This window comes from Euleptes europaea, chromosome 3, assembly GCF_029931775.1.
Source record: "Euleptes europaea isolate rEulEur1 chromosome 3, rEulEur1.hap1, whole genome shotgun sequence".
Taxonomy (NCBI): domain Eukaryota; kingdom Metazoa; phylum Chordata; class Lepidosauria; order Squamata; family Sphaerodactylidae; genus Euleptes; species Euleptes europaea.
Genome location: NC_079314.1, coordinates 122,029,923 through 122,050,027, shown reverse-complemented (window position 1 = coordinate 122,050,027; position 20,105 = coordinate 122,029,923). Strand labels below are relative to the sequence as shown.

Sequence of the window (20,105 nt, the reverse complement as noted above, 5' to 3'; positions counted from 1 at the left end):
AACAAAGAGGTGATGTAGCGTAAGATAGGAACCTGAACGCCACGGCTGCAAAAATCACCTCTGCCTCAGACTCGCTAGGAAACCATAGACAAGCTTCTCTTTCTCGGCTGCAGCTGCCTCAGCAATAAGGAGGCATAACCATGTTGATTTATAGTTGAAGGGCTAGATTCGAATCCTGTAGCACCTTAGAGACCAGCAAGATTTTCAGTTGCTGTGTTGATGGCTCTCTTTAAGTATTTGAAGGGAGGAGGGCAGGGAGCTGTTCTTATTGGCAGCAGAGGATAGGACTCTCAATAATGGGTTTAAATTGCGGGCGGAAAGGTATCCAGTAAGAATCAAAGAATCATAGAGTTGGAAGGGACCACCAGGGTCATCTAGTCCAACCCCCTGCAAAATGCAACAAGAGTTGTTCAGCAGTGGAATCAGCTCCCTAGGGAGGTGATGAGCTCCCCCTCACTGGCAGCCTTTAAGCAGAGGCTGGACAAGCAATTGTCAGGGATGCTCTAGGCTGATCCTGCATTAAGCAGGGGGTTGGAGTAGATGGCCTCTATGGACCCTTCCAACTCTGTGATTCTATGGTTCTAAGTAGAAGAGCTGTAGAGCCCCGTGGCGCAGAGTGGTAAGCTGCAGTACTGCAGTGAAAAGCTCTGCTCACAACCACCTGAGTTCAATCCCGACAGAAGTCAGTTTCAGGTAGCCGGCTCAAGGTCGACTCAGCCTTCCATCCTTCCGAGGTTGGTAAAATGAGCACCCACCTTGCTGGGGGTAAAGGGTAGATGACTGGGGCAGGCACTGGCAAACCACCCTGTAAACAAAGTCTGCCTAGTAAATGTTGGGATGTGACATCACCCCCATGGGTCATGAATGACCCGGTGCTTGCACAGGGGACTACCTTTACCTTTAAGTAGAAGAGCTAGATTCAAGTCCTGCAGCACCCCAGAGACCAACAAGATTTTGGGGGGTATAAGCTTTTGAGAGCCAAAGTTCCCTTTGTCAGATACAAGTAGAGAGGGAAGGGAGCTTTGACACTAGGAAGCTCACACCCTGAAAATCTTGTGGGTCTTTAAGGTGCTAGAGGGCTCAAATCCAGCTCCTCTACAATAAGGCAATCACAATCCTGGCCAACCTCACCGGGCTGTTGTGAGACTGAGCATTCGGGGAAAGTGCCGTGTCCATGCGAAACAGGCTTGCTGCTGCTGTTAATGACGACGGCTTCTGCTGATGCCGCCAATCCGTTCTTGCAGAGGCGCTGAGCAACTGCACCTCCAGCCTGGTGGGCAACGAGGTCCCGGCCACCGACGAGCCCTGCTACACCTGCCAGTGCAAGGTGAGACATCCCCCGTCCCCCGCAAGCCAAGCCTGGTGAAGAGGGGTCGCCTGGGCGGGGGAGGGGGTCTTGTGGCTGGTTCCTGCCCCCTTCTCTTGAGCCCACACTGCAAGGAGGTTGTGACGTCAGACCCAACTGTCCTGCCATCAGCTCGGTGTGCATCTCCTTAGGTCTGCCCGAACACCCGGTGGGTCATTTCTTCCCCGCTCCCCTCGCTTGTCTGACCTCCCCTCGAACCCAGACCTAGTTTCTTAAACCGTGCCCCTGGTTTCCCCTTTATCATCCTGGAAGGCCCTGTGTTGGCAAAATTTATTTTATGTGTTTAGAAGGGAGGGAAGGCAGCCTGGTATAGTCCTACCTCGTCAGATCTCGGAAGCTAAGCCGGGTCAGCCCTGGTTAGTACTTGGATGGGAGACCACCAAGGAAGTCCAGGGTTGCTATGCAGAGGAAGGAAATGGCAAACCACCTCTGTTAGTCCCAGCCTCTGCAAGTGGAGCAGATGAATTGCAGAGGAAGATGCCCCAGGAATGACCCACGCACACTTCCCCACCCTCTTCCAAAACTCTCCCAGCCCACGATGTCTGTCTTCCTTTCAGGATCTGACCTGGGTTTGTGTCCACCAAGGATGCCCGCTGCTGAGTTGCCCCACGGCCGAGCAGTTCACCCCTCGCGGCGCCTGCTGCCCCATCTGTGACGGTGATGTATCCTGCCCCCCTCCTGCCCTTTACTCCTCTTTGAACTACATCCTGCATCCCCCTGTAGCCAACTCTGGCTCCATCATTACAAATGAGAGCAGCTCTCTGGGGTCACCAACATGGAAAGTTCTTTCCCAGCACCCAAGAACCACGAGCCAGACTTTTGGCCTGCCCAGCAGGTGCCCAGACTCTGAGCCATGATGCCTATGGTAGAGTTGCCAACCTCCAGGAACTAGCTGGAGATCTCCTGCTATTACTGATTTTAAGCTGATAGAGGTCAGTTCCCCTGGAGAAAATGGCCGCTTTGGCCACTGGACTCTATGGCATTGAAGTCCCTCCCCTCCCCAAACCCCACCCTCCTCAGGCTCTGCCCCAAAAACCTCCCACTAGTGGCAAAGAGTGACCTGGCAGCCCTAGCCTGTGGGCACCATGGCACCCATGCCCGCCAAGTGTTTTTAGGAAAATGAGCAGGGCCAGGTGTGGCTTCTGCCCAGAAAGTCTTCCAATTGGCCATTGAAGATTTGAATGGCTGCTTTTTTGAAAAGGTCACTTCAAAATGGCTAGATGGGTGTGACCCAGTTGTGCCATTGGTTCCGAGTGGACCGCAGAAGTCATCTAGTCCAACTTATGCCCACTGCTGTGAGGCAGACAAGATTGTCCATCTGTAAGTCCCCACAGCTCTGACCTGGATGGCCCAGGCTAGCCTGATCTCAACAGATCTCGGAAGCTAAGCAGGGTCGGCCCTGGTTAGTATTCAGATGGGAGACCACCAAGGAAGTCCACGACTGCTATGCAGAGGCGGGCAATGGCCAACCACCTCTGTTCACCTCTCATCTTGACCTGGATGGCCCAAACTTGGAAACTAAGCTTGGAAACATCTTGGAAACTAAGCAGGGTCGGCCCTGGTTGGAGCTGGAATGGGAGACCACTGAGGAATTCCAGGATTGCTGTCCAGAGGCAGGCAATGGCAAACCAGCCAGAATACCTCTTCATCGCTTCACTGAAGAGAAGCCAACTTCCTATGCAATATTACCCCAGGAAAAGGTTGCCACTTGAAATGCCAGATTAGGTGTTTGGTGGGGGGGGGGGGTGGCTGTCGATCAGCTCAGCCTAGTCTTCCGTTTCAAGGAGCAAGCTAGCCAGGAACCCCTTTCCCTCCCCAAAGACCAAATTTCCAGCTTGTTGTTTCCAGAAGGCAGCCCTGTCACTGCTTCTGGTCCAGTCCATTTGACTAGTGCAGCTCAATTCTGAATTTCCAGCCTGGGAAATACCTGGAGATTTGGGGGTGGAGCCTGTGGAGGACAGAAGTTGGGGAAGGGATTTCACCCAGAATCTATGGTATACCATAGAGTTTGCCCTTTGAACCTTCCATTTTCTGCAGGGCAACTGTTCCCTATAGTCTGGAGATCAGCTGTAATTCTGGGAGAGCTCCAGGCCCCACCTGGAGGTTGGCAGCCCTAAATTCTGGGCATGTTTACTTGGAAGCATAGCCCATTACATTCACTCCCAAGTAAATGTGGACTGCAGTCTGAAGAATGGGGGGGGGGATATTTCCCCAGGAGCATTACCCCCCCCCCCCAAGACTAATACTTATTAGACCAGAACTGACTAGACCTGCTTACCCTTTCCTTCTTGCAGAATGTGTGATCGAAGTCGAGGGGCGGCGTGTGTCTGACGGGGAAACCTGGAGGGACAGCGTTGACGGTTGCATCACCTGCTCATGCAGCGTAAGACCTGGCAGCCTTTCCTGCCCCAAGCCAGAAGGGGGATGTTTTCCCGGTAGCTGAGCAAGTGGGAAAAGAAGGCGTCTTTACCAGGGTCCTCCGGGATGGTGTCCGTGGGCCCCGCGACACCTGTCCGTACTTCCCACTTTTCGGGAAAGTGGGCAGGGCCCCAGTACGGCAGCCCTTGTTATTGGGTGCCCTCAATCCAATGAAAAGGTTTTCCACTGGAGAATCAGGAGAACTGGTGGGCAGCATGGTGCAGTGGTTAAGAGCGGTGGACTCTGATCTGGAGAACCGGGTTCGATTCCCCTCTCCTCCACATGCAGCCTGCTGGGTGACCTTGGGCTAGTCACAGCTCTCTTAGAGCTCTCTCAGCCCCACCTACCTCACTGGGTGTCTGTTGTGGGGAGGGGAAGGGAAGGGGATTATAAGCCGGTTTGATTCTCCTTGAAGGGAGAGAAAATCAGGGTATAAAAACCAACTCTTCTTCTTCTTTTCATCCCCCCTTCAGTATTTCCTTTTTCCTAGGAGGTGTAAGGTGGAAGGTATTCCTTTTGGCTCCACCTCCGGAGGCAGCCCTTTTGGGTGTGGCTCTACATCCTGTTGCCGCCATTTGGGGGTGGTCGTCCTACCCCCTCTTCAAATTCCCAAGGTGCCTGCGGCTTCAAAAAGGTTGGGCGGGGGCTGCTTTGTTGGATTATAACTTTCTCAAAGTGTTCCTCTGTGTTCACAAGGCTTCGGGTGCACATTTGAAGCCCCAGGGGTAATTGATGGGTTCCTCCTGATGCCATTTTACAAAAGAGAAGAAGAGGAGGAGTTGGTTTTTATGTGCCGACTTTCTCTACCACTTAAGGAAGAATCAAACCGGGTTACGATCACCATCCCTTCCCCTCCCCACAACAGACACCCTGACATCTCTCCAACCAGCATGGTGCAGTGGTTAAGAGCGGTGGTTTGGAGAAGTGGACTCTGATCTGGAGAACCGGGTTTGATTCCCCCACTCCTCCACATGAGCGGCGGAGGCTAACCTGGTGAACCGGGTTGGTTTCCCCACTCCTGCACATGGTGCCAGCTGGGTGACCTTGGGCTAGTCACAGTTCTCTCAGCCCCACCCACCTCACAGGGTATCTGTTGTGGGGAGGGAAGGTGATTGTAAGCTGGTTTGATTCTGCCTTAAGTGGTAGAGAAAGTCGGCATATAAAAACCAACTCCTCCTCCTACTCCTACTCCTCTTCTTCTTCTCAGTTGGGCCACATCGAGTGCCACATCCAGGAATGCGTCCCTGTGGTGTGCCCGGATGGGCATGTGAAAGGGCAGACTCCAGGAGGCTGCTGTGTCCAGTGCCAAGGTAGGAACGGACACCCCATCGCCACGCTGGTCAGATTATTTGAACCTGTCGTGTGTGTGAGCGTGAGGAGCAGAGCCTTCTGAGTTGGGGCCCACCTCCCTCGTAGCCAGAGGAGAGGACGAGGAATGGGGAGACCCAGGCTCAAATCCCAACTCAGCCGTGATTGGCTCTCAGCCGGGCCTACCTCACAGGGTTGTTGTCAGGATAGAATGGAGAAAAGGATAGCTACCCTCAATGCCTCGGTGGGTGGTGGTTAAGAGGGGTGAGAGCCAGCGTGGTGTAGTGGTTAAGAGCAGTGGTTAAGAGCAGCGGACTCTAATCTGATGAACCGGGTTTGATTCCCCGCTCCTCCACATGAGCAGGGGAGGCTGATCCGGTGAAGCAGGTTGGTTTCCCCACTCCTCCACATGAAGCTAGCCAAGTGACCTTGGGCTAGTCACAGCTCTCAGAGCTCTCTCAGCCCCACCTTCCTCACAGGGTGTCTGTTGTGGGGAGGGGAAGGGAAGGAGATTGTAAGCCGGTTTGATTCTCCCTTGTGGTAGAGAAAGTCGGCATATAAAAACCAACTCTTCTTCTTCTAATTCAGGTGTTTTTATAACTGTTTTCATTCTGCTGTTTTTTCCTGCTTTCAATATGTTTTGAAGACAATAATGCTAGGAAAAGTTGGAGGCAGCAGGAAAGTAGGAAGACCCAACAAGAGATGGATTGACTCTATAAAGGAAGCCACGGCTCTCAGTTTGCAAGACCTGAGCAAGGACATTTTGGAGGGCATTAATTCATAGGGTCACCATAAGTCAGAAAGCAACTTGACAGCACTTAACACAACACACACAATGAGTAATTCTCCTCTCCAGGTTTCTTCTACCCAAAACGCAAATATCAGGATGTGGTTTCACCACCTCAAACGAGACATGAGGTCAAGTCAAGATCAGAGGACTGTGTTTTTCGTCTTTTGAGAAACTCTTCTTCAAATTAAGAAATACCCTCCTACTCCCATTCCTCCCATCAGCGTGGTGTAGTGGTTAAAAGCAGTAGTTTGGAACGGTGGACTCTGATCTGGAGCACCGGATTTGATTCCCCACTCCTCCAGAGGAGCAGTGGAGGCTGGTGAACTGGGCTGGTTTCCCCACTCCTCCACATGAAGCCAGCTGGGTGACCTTGGGCTAGTCACAGCTCTCTTAGAGTTATCCCAGCCCCACCTAGCTCACAGGGTGTCTGTTGTGGGGAGGGGGAGGGAAGGCGATGGTGAGCCGGTTTGATTCTCCCTTAAGTGGTAGAGAAAGTCGGCATATAAAAACCAACTCTTCTTCTTCTGCCGTCCCCCTTTCCAGATCCCCACAGCACCTGCTCCCACCAGGGCCGCACCTTCCAGTCCAACGAGCACTGGCAGGTGGACGAATGCACAGCCTGCAACTGCATCTCCGGGGAGGTGCATTGCCGCAGCGAGAGATGCCCTCCTGTCGCCTGCGCTGCGGTGAGTGGAAGGCACTGTGCTGGGGTGGGGGATGGAAGCAGGACACAGGGAGGATCCAGGCACCAAAGGGCACCTGAGCCTTCCTTTGGGACAGGCGCTCCAAGGAGGAGACCCCATTGCGGGGTGCTGCAGCTCTCTCCTGTGTCTGAATCCTAGCTGCATTGGTCTGTTCTAGCAAAATACAACAGAAGTCCAGTGGCACCTTAAAGCTGCCTTATGCAGAATCAGACCCTCGGTCATAGAATCATAGAGTTGGAAGGGACCACCAGGGCCATCAAGTCCAACCCCCTGCACAATGAAGAAATTCACAACTGCCTCCCTGCCCCACACCCCTAGTGACCAGAAGATGGCCAAGGTGCCCTCCCTCTCATCATCTGCCTAAGGTCACAGAATCAGCATTGCTGACAGATGGCCATCTAATCTCTGCTTTAAAACCTCCAGGAAAGGAGAGCTTATCACCTCCTGAGGAAGCCTGTTCCACTGAGGAACTGCTCTAACTGTTAGAAAATTCTTCCTAATGTCTAGACCAGTTGGTTCTGGTCTGACCTTCTTGGGCAACAGAAAACAACTCGGCACCATCCTCAATATGACAGCCCCTCAAGTACTTGAAGATGGTCGTCATATCCCCTCTCAGTCTTCTCCTCTTCAGGCTAAACATACCCAGCTCCTTCAACCTTTCCTCATAGGACTGTCCCTCAAGGTCAGTATTGTCTACTCAGACTGGCAGCAGCTCTCCAGGAACTCAGGCAGAAAAGGGTCTTTCACATCACCTCCAACTGATTCTTTTAACTGGAGATGCGGAGGATTGAACCTGGGACTTTCTGCACGCAAGGGAGATGCTCTACCACTAAGCCAACAGCTCCTCCACTGAAGTTCTCACATATAGCTGCCTCATAGTGAATAAGACCCTTGGTCCATCAAAGTCAGCATTGTCTACCCAGACTGGCATCAACTCTCCAGGGTCTCCCACTGAGGTCTTTCACATCACGTACTGCCAGACCCTTTTCTAACTGGAGATGCCGGGGATTGAACCTGGGGCCTTCTGCATGCCAAGCAGATGCTCTACTACTGAGCCACCAACTCCTCCCTAACTGCACTTATTTTCCTATGAGACCCAGCTCACTTCTTCAGCTATGTGGAGATCAAACTGGGAATCCTTCTTGTGGGATAGCTTGCAAAGGGGAAAGAGCTAAGGCAGAGATGTGAGTGTGAATGCTTTCAAGTCTAAATTATCTGCGTGGGGGAAGATAGGAGGTCGGAAAGGCGAGAATCTCTTCATCTCCTGAGTCTTACTTCCTGGTGAGCCTGAATTAGCAGTGACAAATTATGTGTGATGAGAGCGGTCTGAGGTTCGAGCAGATAAGGAAGGTGATAAGTGAAAATTAATTGATATTGGTACAAGACTACAGTCTGATAAAACCGGTTAAGAGAAGTCCTTTCAGGGTGGACCAGGCAGGAAGTGGTGTGGGAGAGCTTTGTGTTTTGGAGACCATGAAGAGCCGCTTCCAGTCAGAGGAAAAAAGGCTGACCTTGGCCTTTTATGGAGGGACGTTTCCCCACCCCACCGACTGCTTCGGGGCTTCCTTTTGATTATGCATGCCTTTCCCAACCGTCAGAGGTCACCCCGCTCATTTTGACCGCGTTTTCCAGATGCTGTTTTAGCCAAAATCTGGAAAATGTGGGCAAAACGTGCAGGGAGAGCGAGGTGACCTCTGATGGGCAGAAAAGCCGTGCATAATCTAAAGGAATCCCCGAAGCAGTCGCCGGGGGTGAACACATGAACACATGGAGCTGCCTTATACTGAATCAGACCCTGGTTCCATCAAAGTCAGTCTTGTCTACTCACACCGGCAGTGGCACTCCAGGGTCTCAGGCAGGGGTCTTTCACGTCACCTACTTGCCCTGTCCTTTTAACTGAAGATGCCAGGGATTGAACCTGGGAATTTCTGCGTGCCAAGCAGATGCTCTGCCACGGAGCCACAGCCCCTTCCCCACGGCTGAAGGGAAACGTCCCTGCATAAAAGGCCCTAGCGAAACCGGGGTTCTAACTCAATATGAGGCCCCTCCGTGTGTTCATGTGCCAGTCGGTGGTGAAATCCCTGTCCTGGATGTTGGGAGAGGTGCTCGATGCAGGACGGGTGGGAGAGCAATCCTCACGCTCTCGTCCCTTCCCAACGCTTGGCAGGACGAGACGCCGGCCGTGACCCCCGGGGTGTGCTGCCCGCACTGCGTGCCCCGCCCCGCCACCTGCGTGGCCTTTGGTGACCCCCACTACCGCACTTTCGATGGCAGGATGGTTCACTTCCAGGGCAGCTGCACATACGTGATGGTCCAGGACTGCGAGGGAGGGGATTTCAGGTGAGTTCTGCTCACTCCCCGGTCAACAAAGGATACTGGGTATGGAGCGCCAAAAAGATCTAGAGAAGGCACCGACTTTTCTAGCTGCAGAACAGTCCAGATATATGTAGCCTCTCCAGCCGCCTATCTCTCCCAATTAGAGATCTTCAGTTAGCGGAAAGCATTCACCCGTGCTAGATGCCAAGCTCTTCCCTTGGCGGTTTTGGATGGGAGGTTATAGAAAGGTTCCCTTGGAGGGTAGGGTATGTCCCTGTGCCTTAAGGGAAATCAAAACAATGGAGCAATTTCTACTGCACTGTCCACTGTACCAAGAGGTTCTTTCTAATTTTATCTCCCCCTGGCTAAGTAGGCATCCCAGCCATTCGTAGGGTTGCCAACTGCCAGGTAGTCTCACCGCAGAGCGTGAGCAGCTGGGTATAGACTACCTGGACAAGTAAGATGGACTTTGAACCAATAAGGACTCATACATGGACTTTCTACTAATCTAATAGGGTGAATTTAACCCTGTGCATATTCTATTCCATTTTTGTTGTGAACAGGAAGGATTTAAGTCTGTTTATATTTGGTTTGTGTGAATTAACACATTAAAATAGTCCTTAAAATAGCTTTGTTGATTGCTATATACATTGTTTAGCCATATTTTGGCTCTTTTAATTTGAGTTACTTTATATATATTCACAGTCGACATTGAGCAGGAGTGCTATATAGTACTGTTAGTATAACTGCTAGGTAGTAGCAAGAGATCTCCTGCTAATTCAACTGATCTCCAGCCGATAGAGATCAGATCACCTGGAGAAAAATGGCTGCTTTGGCAATTGAACTCTATGGCATTGAAGTCCCTCCCCCAAACCCCACCCTCCTCAGGCTCCACCCCCAAAATCTCCCACCCATTGAGAAGAGGGACCTGGCAACCCTAGCCATTCAGGTCCAGGGTATACTAAAATGTTGCTTATAGATGAAAATCTACAGGATACAGCAGGAAGGGCAAAATTTTGTGCAACGGATGAGCGCCTGCTTAATGTCAAGATCAGGTGTCCACCTCTAGACCTTTGCAAAGGACTCAGACAGGTGTGGTCTGAAGTAAAAACGCTTTATTCAATGACTAGCAGGCATAGACTAAAGACATGACCGCTTATAGGCGTAGCAAAGCAGGCAATACTTTTCAAGGAAAGTGACTTGACTTAAAACACTTCTTCTGTTTGGCATTGCCGGGCAACCCAAAGATAAGGATTATCACGGCTGAAGACTCAACCCACCCCAGGTGCCTGGCCCGAACACTACACTGAAAGCCCAAACAATGTAGAAATCCCTGGGAAGCGAGAACAGGCCAAGACCCTGACATTGAGAACGTTGGTGTGCCAATAATTGTAATGGGTAGTATAAATAGTTTATACTGAGGCTGTCGTATTTTGGTCATGTCATGAGACGACAAGAGTCACTGGAAAAGACCGTCATGCTAGGAAAAGTGGAGGGCAGCAGGAAAAGAGGAAGACCCAACAAGAGATGGATGGACTCAATAAAGGAAGCCACAGCCTTCAGTTTGCAAGATCTGAGCAAGGCTGTCAAAGATAGGACATTTTGGAGGACTTTCATTCATAGGGTCGCCATGAGTCGGAAGCGACTTGACGGCACTTAACACACACACACACACACACAGTATAAATAGTTTATAATAATTGTGCAAATAACTATTTAACAATTTGTATAAACCTGGGGGTAGAGCGTAATAGCAAGGGATTCAGTGGTAAATTGTGAAGAGCTGTGCAGGTCTATGGCTGTTTTTAGAAACCATTGATTGATTGACACCGTGGCACTGGGGCGGCTCTGGGGGCCTCAAACCGGGGAGGGGAAGGGAGGAAACACCTGGATTCTTTGGTGGTGGAGCCTGAGGAGTTTGGGGAGGGGGAGGGAATTCAGTGGGGTATAATGCCATAGAGTCCACCTTCCAAAGCAGCCATTTCCTCCAGGGGAACTGATCTCCGTTGCCTGGAGAGCCATTGTGATAGCGGGAGATCTCCAGCTACCACCTGGAGGTTGGCAAACCTAGGGGGTCTGAGGGATGATGGAGACCCCGGGCCGTTTGATTTCTGCTTCAGCTTGAGAAGAGAAAGGGGCTTTGTGGCTTAGGATGAGGGAGAGGAGAAAGGCCTGTGTGGGATGTCCCACACTTTGAGGGATGGAGCACGTGGTCCCGTCTGTCTTCCTCTTCCCAAAACGTGGGAGAGTAGGCTGGGAGCCAGAGCTAGGGTTGCCAACCTCCTTGTGGGGCCTGGAGACCTCCCAGAATTACAACTGCTCTCCAGACGACAGGGACCAGTTCCCCTGGAGAAAATGGCTGCTTTGGAGGGGGGGGGACTGTATGGCATTATACCACAGTGAAGTCCCTCCCCTCCCCAAATCCCTCCCTCCCCACGCTGTGCCCCCAAACCTCCAGGATTTTCCCTATCCAGAGCCGGCAACCCTAGCCAGAACCGCCACCCTGCTTGCAAAAGCTAGCCCTCCTGCACCCCACGGCCAAGTGCCCCCCACATTTTTTTTGGTACCCCACGCAGCATCCACGTGACCAACGATGACCGCGGGCGCCAGGGCGTGTCCTGGACCAAGGAAGTGACGGTGCTGATGGGCGGCGTCATCGTGCAGCTGTTGCAAGACCGGGTCGTCATGGTGAGGGGGGCGGGGAGGGGGGAGCGGCGGCTTTGCCCAAGCGAAGCTTCGGGTGGGGGTCCTGAGGTATTGGCGGCTTCCCAGCAGGGCTGTGAGAGCAACCGCAAGAACCCAGGCAGGGGTGTCTTCAGAGCTACGCCCCACATCTCATTTGGGCCCCCTTCCAAGCCGGAGAGCACTCACACGCTGCTGGGTTTGAACTGGCATGCTGCTGACATCCTCAAAGGCACCTTCTCGGTTCCCCACATCACCCTAGGAATTTTACCCTCTGCATCCTCCCTCTTGGAGACCCTGCCTGGCCATAAGGGGAGACATGATAGAGGTCTATAAAATGATGCATGGTATGGGGAGAGTGGACAGGGAGAAGCTTTTCTCCCTCTCGCATAATACTAGAACACGGGGTCATCTGCTGAAGCTGAGGGGGAGAGATTCAAGACAGATAAAAGGAGGTATTTCTTCACACAGCACATAGTTAAACTGTGGAACTCCCTGCCCCAGGATGTGGTGCTGGCTGCCAACTTGGAAGGCTTTAAGAGGGGAGTTGTCATGGGCCCTGCCTTGGGAGCTGAGGACTCGGAGGACTCTGAAGCTGAAGTGGAGGAACCGGTTGCCTCTGGGCCTTCAGTACCTCCATTGCAGTCAGTAGCACAGGAACCTGAAACAACTCAGCAGGAACCACAGCTAGGCAGAGAGATGGAACAAGGGCAGACAGACGCTACTCTTCCCCCAACCCCTGCAGCAGAAGCTGAGAATGGCAGCCCTCCACGCTCACCTGAACCTAATAGGCATATCAGGACTCGGCAGCGTGTGGTTTTGCAGGGTAAAAGGAGGAGTGCTCGCTTGGAGAGGCTAAACAGACAGAGAACTGGTGCTGAGTCTTTTCAGGATGAAGCCTAGCTTGGAAGTGCACTGACTGATAAAGGCAGTGCAGGCATGCTTTCACTTTGCGGAAGCAACCGTGCAGTTTCTCTGTGTTCCTGCTACTGCCTCTGATTAATCTTTCCGGCCGTTGACTCCTGCCTGCTTTGACGACGCCTCTGACTTCTGACCCTGGTAGATAGCATAATCTTTGTCGCCTGCTCCGAAAGGGGCTAAATACCTCCCGCACGTCTGAGGACTGCGGGCGCCGCCCAGCCCTTGGCCTACGCCGGCACAGGAGTGGACATGTTCATGGAGGAGATGGCTATCCATGGCTACTAGTGGAAATGAATGCTAGTGATGGTGCATCCCTATTCTCTCCAGCATCAGAGGAGCATGCCTATTATATGAGGTGCTGTGGAACACAGGCAGGATGGTGCTGCTGCAGTCGTCTTGCTTGGGGGCTTCCTGGAGGCACCTGGTTGGCCACTGTGTGAACAGACTGCTGGACCTGATGGGCCTGGGTCTAATCCAGCAGGGCTTTCCTGATGTTCTTATGTTCATGCTCCGGGAAGCAGAGGGCACATGTCAAGTCCCTGCGTAGCCTCCCGGAGCCAGGGTTCCCAACTGCCTGGTGATGGCAGGCAATTGCCCGCCAACTCACCAGGCTACCCACTGCCCCTCAGCTGGCTGGCAGGCGGACGTAGGCCAGCTGAGGGGAGAGAGGCAAACCATGTTGGCAGTGTGCACTGAGTGCAATTCCGGCACTTCTGGGTTTACCTTGGAAGTACCAGAGATGCTCTAGCACTCCTCCCCAAAACTCTATGGTATCCCATTGAGTTTTCGGAAGGAATTGCTAGAGCGTCCCGCGCCGCATGCACGTGGATCGCTCACCCACAGACCTAGGTGAAAAAGGCTCCTGCCAGGGGCCGGGTAGGACCTGGCTACCCTACCCAGAACCTGTTCTGCAGCCCTTCGTGGAGTCTGGGAAGGGTGGACATGTGTGTCTGAGTGAGCCAGTGTGAGGCAGTGGATAGAGTGGTGGACTAGAACCTTGGCCAACCCAGGTTCGAATCCCCACTTCTACCTTGGGCTCATCACAAACTCTCGGTCCAGCCTACCTCGCAGGGTTGTTGTTGTAAGAAAGTGGTGGAGAGAACTTCAGTTCTGACCGGGGAGAAAAGCGGGATGTAAATAAGCAAATGCGTGCAATGTGACTGCCGCAAGCCTGAATATCTTCTTGCTGTTCCCCAGGTAGACTCCCAGACTGTGACCCTCCCCTTCCTGAAGGAACCCCACCTGTATGTCGAGCTAAAGGCCAACACCCTCCTGTTGAACACCAATATTGGCGTGAAGGTACCGAGTGATGGGCAGATGGGTGGGATCATGTTAGGGCTGCCAGATACCAGGTAATAACGTGCAATTGCTGCCTGCCACTCCTCAGCTGGCCAACGGATGGAAACAGGCCAACTGAAGGGGGGGCAATTAACACCACTTCCTGGGCAAACCTGGAAGTGATGGGGATGCACTAGCATATTCCTCCATGGTTTCCACCTGCCTCCCCCTGACCCATGGCAGAGCCACGCAGGAATGGGGTGGGGGGCACTTCAGGCAACTGCCCCAATCAAGCAACCGAGCGCGTTGCGTAGTAGTTCAGAGCGGTGGACCCTAATCTGGAGAACTGGGTTCGATTCCCCACTCCTCCACATGAAGCCTGCTAAATGACCTTGGACTAGTCACATTCTCTCAGCCCCACCTGCCTCACAAGGTGCCTGTTGTGGGGAGGGGAAGGGAAGGCAATTGTAAGCCACTTTGAGACTCCTTAAAGGTAGAGAAAAGCAGGGAATAAAAACCAACGCTGCTTCTTCTTCTGTCTCTTCCAGGTGCTCTGGAATGGCCGCTCCCACCTGGAGGTCAGCGTGCCCGGCACATACAAAGGGCTCACTTGTGGGCTTTGCGGCAACTTCAACAGCTACCCCCAGGACGACCTGCGGCTCCAGTCCGGGCACCTCACTTTGTCCGAGGCTGCCTTTGGCAACAGCTGGAAGGTAAAGCTGGGACGAAGAGAAGTGATGTGCTTGACCCCAGGAGGTGGACTCGAGAATGTGGACTCTCCGATGGGAAGGGGAAAGGAAGAGGCATGGATCAGTTGGAAGGGCTCCCTTTTTCCTCTCCAGCGGCGCAAGAGGAGAATGGAACCTTTTCTGGAGCTGAAGCAGCTGAGCGACGTAGCATTTGATCCAAATCTCACTCTTAACCTACAGCACCACCTTCAGCAGAGTTACACCCTTCTAAGCCCGTTGAAGTCAATGGATTAGAAGGGCATACCTCTGCATAGGATGGCACTGAAAGTCGCTTTAGGAAACCCCGTAATCTGTAATCCTCAACTCTGCTTTTGGATGGTGACGAGGATATTCACATCGCCCCCTCTTGCAGAGCTGCTGAAAGAATATCAGTGGTAAATAACAACCTTATGATCGTTATTATCACAGTTACTGAGCCAGTGGTGTGTAGTGGTTAAGAGTGGCGGGCTCGGATCTGTGAGACCCAGGTTCGAATCCCAACTTGTGCCATAGACGCTTGCTGGGTGACCTTGGGCCGGTCACCCCTTACAGGATTGTTGTGAGGGTAAAATGGAGGAGAGGAGGAGGATGTAAGCTGCTTTGGGTCCCTTTTGGAGAGAAAGGTGGGGTAAAAATGAATTTAAAAAATATCATTGTTAGAGTATGTGAAGCCCGTGGAACATATTGCCTATTTATTTACCACTTCTTCCAAGGAGCTCCCAGGTGGTGACCATGTTTCTCCACTCCTCTACTGTATCATCACAAGAACCCTGTGAAGTGGGTTAGGCTGAAGGAGAGCAGTTGGTCCAAGTTCACCCAGTGAGCTTTGTGTCTGAGTGGAGATTTGAATCCAGGTCTTTCACATCCTAGTCAGAATCTCACACCATTATACCAGACTGGGGTTGTTTATGCATGGGTACATTCACTCACGTTCACTCACACACACACACCCGGCTGTCTCAGTTGTTCCTTGGAGTTATGCATGAGTTCTCTGTCCATTAGAGATGACCTCACGGTCAGCCCTCACAAATCCTGGGACTTCCCGTTCTTCTGTTAACCCGGTTCTTCCCTCTCCCGAGCTCAGCCTGGGTGAAATCCCCCTGCATAAGGCAAAGCGCGGGACACTCAAGCTTGGTTTCACTCACAGCCAATTACAAAGCAGGGTGTAAAGAGGCAGGGATTCAAATGCTTCCTGCTTCCTCGGAGCTCTTTCTGAGCAGAAGAAAGGCTTTTTAAAACCAAGGTTTAGATTTCTCCCCCCACCCCTTTTCAGATTGCTCCGTTTTTTTTGTTTTATGTTCTTAAAATACTTTTTTATGCGGCAATTGAGTTGGGGGGAGGGAACTTTTCTCTCACTACAGCCAATTACGATGCAGCATTTCAAGGGGCAGGGATTCAAATACTTCCTGATTTGAGCTTGGAGACTGCTGGTGCATAGACTCCCAACAGGAAAGTGTGGGTCCAGCAAGCAATAAACCTCAGGGGAAAAACTCCCAGGCATAAACAACCAGCGTCTCTGTGTAAATGTCCCATAGAGGTGCCAAAGATGATGATGATGATGATGATGATTAGCTGGGCTCTATAGGCTCTATAGGCAAGCACATTAGGGGCTCAGAAAGGAAGGCGGGCCCATTACTAGCACTTGACCTTTGGGAGGGGAGAATTTATTTATTATTTACTTCACTTATACCCTGCCTTTCTCACCAAGGTGGGCCCAAAATAGCTTAAATCGTTCTCCTCTCCTCCATTTTATCCTCACAATAACCCTGTGAGGCAAAGGCGGATCTACTGTGAAACTAATGAAGCTTAAGCTTCAGGGCCCCTAATCCCAGAGGGGCCCCCTGAAGCAACTTTTTTTAATGAGTGAATTTCTCAACAAAATCGATCAAGTTTTTTAGTGATCGAATCATAAGCCATTGGGTTGAAGTACTTAAAATTGACTTTGGAATATGCTCTGATATCCATTTCATATGGCCTGAAAACGTCCCTGTAATTGGTCAAATTTCAAAATTTTCTTGGGGGCTTGCAGCACATGAACCCCCAGCTGTAAGGGCTCACTGAGCTCACCAGAATCTATTCACAGCCTACAATTTGGCAGCTGGATCCTCAATTCCTTCGTTGGTGCACGGCTTAATAGTTCTGTAGTTTTATTTCGTCACTGTATGGCCCATTTTCAAGGACTCCACCCCACCCCACTGTTCTCCAGCATTTTGGCCTTTGGACCTTGTTGGATGTTGCCCTATTGTTGCTGGTTGCGAAGGGGGCCCCATAACAGTTCAAGCTTCAGAGCCCCAAAAATGTAGGTCCACCACTGCTGTGAGGTAGATCACGATGGGTAGCCATGTTATTCTTTCCGTAGCAGTAGAAAAGAGCAAGAGTCCAGCAGCACCTTAAAGACTCAACAAAATTTCTGGCAGGGTAGGAGCTTTCGTGAGTCACAGCTCACTTCTTCAGATACCTGTGAGGTAGGCTGAGCTTGTATGACTGGCCTAAGGGCACCTAGTAAACTTCTATGGCAGAGTAGGGATTCGAACCTGAGTCTCCCAGATCCTTGCCCAACACTCTAACCATTGTGCCACACTGGGTCTCATATATATGAGGCACCCCCTTTTCAGCCAAGGGACATGCTCAGCTGCTTTCGCCATGAACCCACCTTCACCGGGCATAGGCCATTTATGCAGGGGTATTTAGCTCACGATCCCTGCTGGACTGCCTCGAGGCTTCCTTTGCATTATTAATGATTTTACCAACCTTCAGAAGTCGCTCCCGCCTCGTTCTTTCCCTGCAGTTCTAGGATGCTGTTTTATAATGAATTTAAATTCTGCTTCGAGGCAAGAGTGAGGCAAATCCCTGCCCTTTCCATGCATAGTCCTAACTTCGGGTTTCTCTCCCCACACCGATTCTAGCTTCTCCCTCCCACGTTTCTGCCCCTCCCATCCAACCCTTTCACTCAAAGCGAAGCACAAAAGAGGGAGTAGTGAAACCTTCATGAAATGTGCAGGAAGACACCAACCGAAGAGAGGCTTGGAAGGCCTCTCCCTGGCAGGGAGCTGTTGAAGAAAGGAGGGGAGGAATACCCAGCTTTGCAGAAGCACACACAGACAGGAAGCAGTCCCTTGATGAGCTGACCCGCCCCCTCCAAGTAAACTGCAACAAGGCTGCGTTTTCAGGGGGAGGGACTCAGAAGCTCCCTGATTCACTGGGGGTGCCTAATTAATCACAAGGTACTCCTGGGATTTCTTTGGGTAGGAGAAGCCCTCATGCATAACATGTTTGAGAATTTGGATCAGAAAAATATGCAGCAAACCAAACACAAACTTCCCCTGCACAAATGACCATCACTCTTCCTCTGAAAACTGGAAACATCTCAGCCCTGGAGGATGCCACCGAAGAGCTTGTCCAGTTTCATTTGCAGGCAGCTTCCAGAGGAGATCCTTCCAGGCAGAGCTGCAAGTGAGAACCAGGGAGAAAGAGCATTTGGTCCTGGATGGGAGGGGGTGCCCTGGAAGAGAGAGATTACCCGTAACTGCCCCCCATCCGTAATGCTCCAATTGTGGAGAAGTGGCATGGTCTCGCCCCCGCAGAAGCGGCTGCCATGTGTCATTTCTTTGGTGCAGGTGGTCGGGGCCAACAGCACGGAACGAGGTGGCTGCGCTGATGGGCAGGACGTGGACCCCTGCAAAGAGACCGGGTACCGCTCCCGCAAAGAAGCCAACGCTCGCTGCAAGGTGCTGAAGTCGCCGCCATTTGAGCGCTGCCACGCCGCCGTCCCCCCGGAGCCGTTCTTCGCCTCCTGCGTCTATGATCTGTGCGCCTGTGGAACGGCCAGCGGTGATGATTGCCTCTGCGAGGCCTTGGAAGCCTATGCCGCTCAGTGCCGCCATGCCGGGCTGGTGCTACAGTGGAGGTCGCCCATGCTCTGCGGTGAGTACGCGGGCAGGGCTGCGAAGACCGCAGTGAAAAGCATCAGGCGAAGAGAGAAAGCCAAAAGGAAGGGCAGCAAATGAGCCACATTCTTTAGGTTTGCCAACTCTGGGTTGGGAAATCCCTGGAGATTTTGGGGGTGGAGCCTTGGGGAGGCTAAGGTTTGGGGCATGGGAGGGACCTCAGCAGGGTACAATGCCATAGAGTTCACCTTCCAAAGCGGCCATTTTCTCCAGGGGAACTGATCTTGATCGACTGGAGATCAGTTGTAATTCCAGGAGAGCTCCAGGCCCCAACTGGAGGTAGGCAACCTTACTTCCCATCCACCTAGTGTTGCCAACTCCAGGTTGGGAAATACCTGGAGATTTTGGGGGTGGAGCCTGAGGAGGGAGGGGTTTGGGGAGGGACTTCAATGCCATAGAGTCCAGTGGCCAAAGCCGCCATTTTCTCCAGGGGAACTGATCTCTATCCGCTGAAGATCAGTTGTAATAGTGGGAGAGCTCCAGCCACCACCTGGAGGTTGGCAATCCTTCTTTCCCTACCAGGACTTATTACAGCTTCATCAGGAGTAGAAATTTGGATCTGGAAAATGGCCCAGGGGTAGGGTTACCAACCTGCTATTACAACTGATCTCCCGCCAATAGAGATCAGTTCACCTGGAGAAAATGGCCGCTTTGGCAATTGGACTTTATAGCATTGAAGTCCCTCTCCCCCCAAACCCTGCCCTCCTCAGGTTCTGCCCCAAAAACCTCTTGCCAGTAGGGAAGAGGGCCCTGGCAACCCTACCCGGAGGGCATGTTAACCCCTCATTGACTGGTGCCATGGCCCTGATCTACCCTGAATAGCTCTTTCATGTAAAAATTACACCTGTAGAGGTTGCCAGGTCCCCCTGACCCTCGGCAGGGTATGGGGGTCAGGGTTGCCAAATCCAGGTCAGGAAACTCCCGGAGATTTGGGGGTGGAACCTGGGGAGGACAGGGACTTCAGTGGGATACAATGCCATATAGTCCCCCCTCCAAAGCACTCATTTTCTCCAGGGAAACCTATCTCTGTAGTTAGATGATCCCCAGATCCCACCTGGAGGCTGGCATCCCTAGGAGATGCAATCACAGATGCCCCACATAAAAGCTAAGCTGTCAACCAAAGCCGTGGCTCAGTCCTCAGCTTCTCTGCCTCTCCTCTCTCACCCTGTGTCCCCCTCTCTCTTTCTCTTTCTCTCTCTCCTCAGCCGTGGGCTGCCCGCAAGACAGGGGCTACGTGTTTGATGAATGCGGACCGCCCTGTCCCAAGACCTGCTTCAACTACGCCGTGCCCCTGGGGGTGCTGGAGTCCCATTGCTTCAAGCCCTGTGTGCCCGGCTGCCAGTGCCCTGCAGGGTTGGTGGAACACGAAGCTCACTGTATCCTGCCCGAGGCCTGTCCCCGCGTCATCTACGGCACCCTCTGAGCCGGGATCGGACTGGATTGGCCCCGGAGAGCTGTACTGTCATCCTCAGAAGCCTGGAACTTTTTTGGGGGTGGGGGGCTTTTCTGCAGGATCTACAAATTACCAAAGAGCGTGACTTCCTTTCTATCGAAAGTCGAGGCACATCAGCAGGGGTGGAATTTGGCATCCTGGGAAATCTCTAGTTTCTGTTAAAAACGTGATCCTAGTCCTCATGACCAAGTGGA

At 52.3% G+C, this 20,105-nt stretch overlaps 1 protein-coding gene across 1 annotated transcript in view; it reads left to right on the top strand.

Moving 5' to 3' along the window:
* The window catches only part of KCP (kielin cysteine rich BMP regulator), a 94,145-nt gene extending 74,243 nt beyond the window's left edge, over positions 1-19,902 (top strand). Inside the window, exons 41-52 of the mRNA XM_056846636.1 lie at positions 1,245-1,327; positions 1,924-2,023; positions 3,661-3,749; positions 4,992-5,094; positions 5,364-5,373; positions 6,436-6,568; positions 8,754-8,926; positions 11,479-11,590; positions 13,703-13,804; positions 14,332-14,496; positions 18,129-18,435; positions 19,664-19,902. Coding sequence (XP_056702614.1) covers positions 1,245-1,327; positions 1,924-2,023; positions 3,661-3,749; positions 4,992-5,094; positions 5,364-5,373; positions 6,436-6,568; positions 8,754-8,926; positions 11,479-11,590; positions 13,703-13,804; positions 14,332-14,496; positions 18,129-18,435; positions 19,664-19,881 — 1,595 coding nt within the window. The 3' untranslated portion in view covers positions 19,882-19,902. The remainder of the gene's footprint in view (positions 1-1,244; positions 1,328-1,923; positions 2,024-3,660; positions 3,750-4,991; positions 5,095-5,363; positions 5,374-6,435; positions 6,569-8,753; positions 8,927-11,478; positions 11,591-13,702; positions 13,805-14,331; positions 14,497-18,128; positions 18,436-19,663) is intronic.
* The last annotated feature ends 203 nt before the right edge of the window (positions 19,903-20,105 follow it).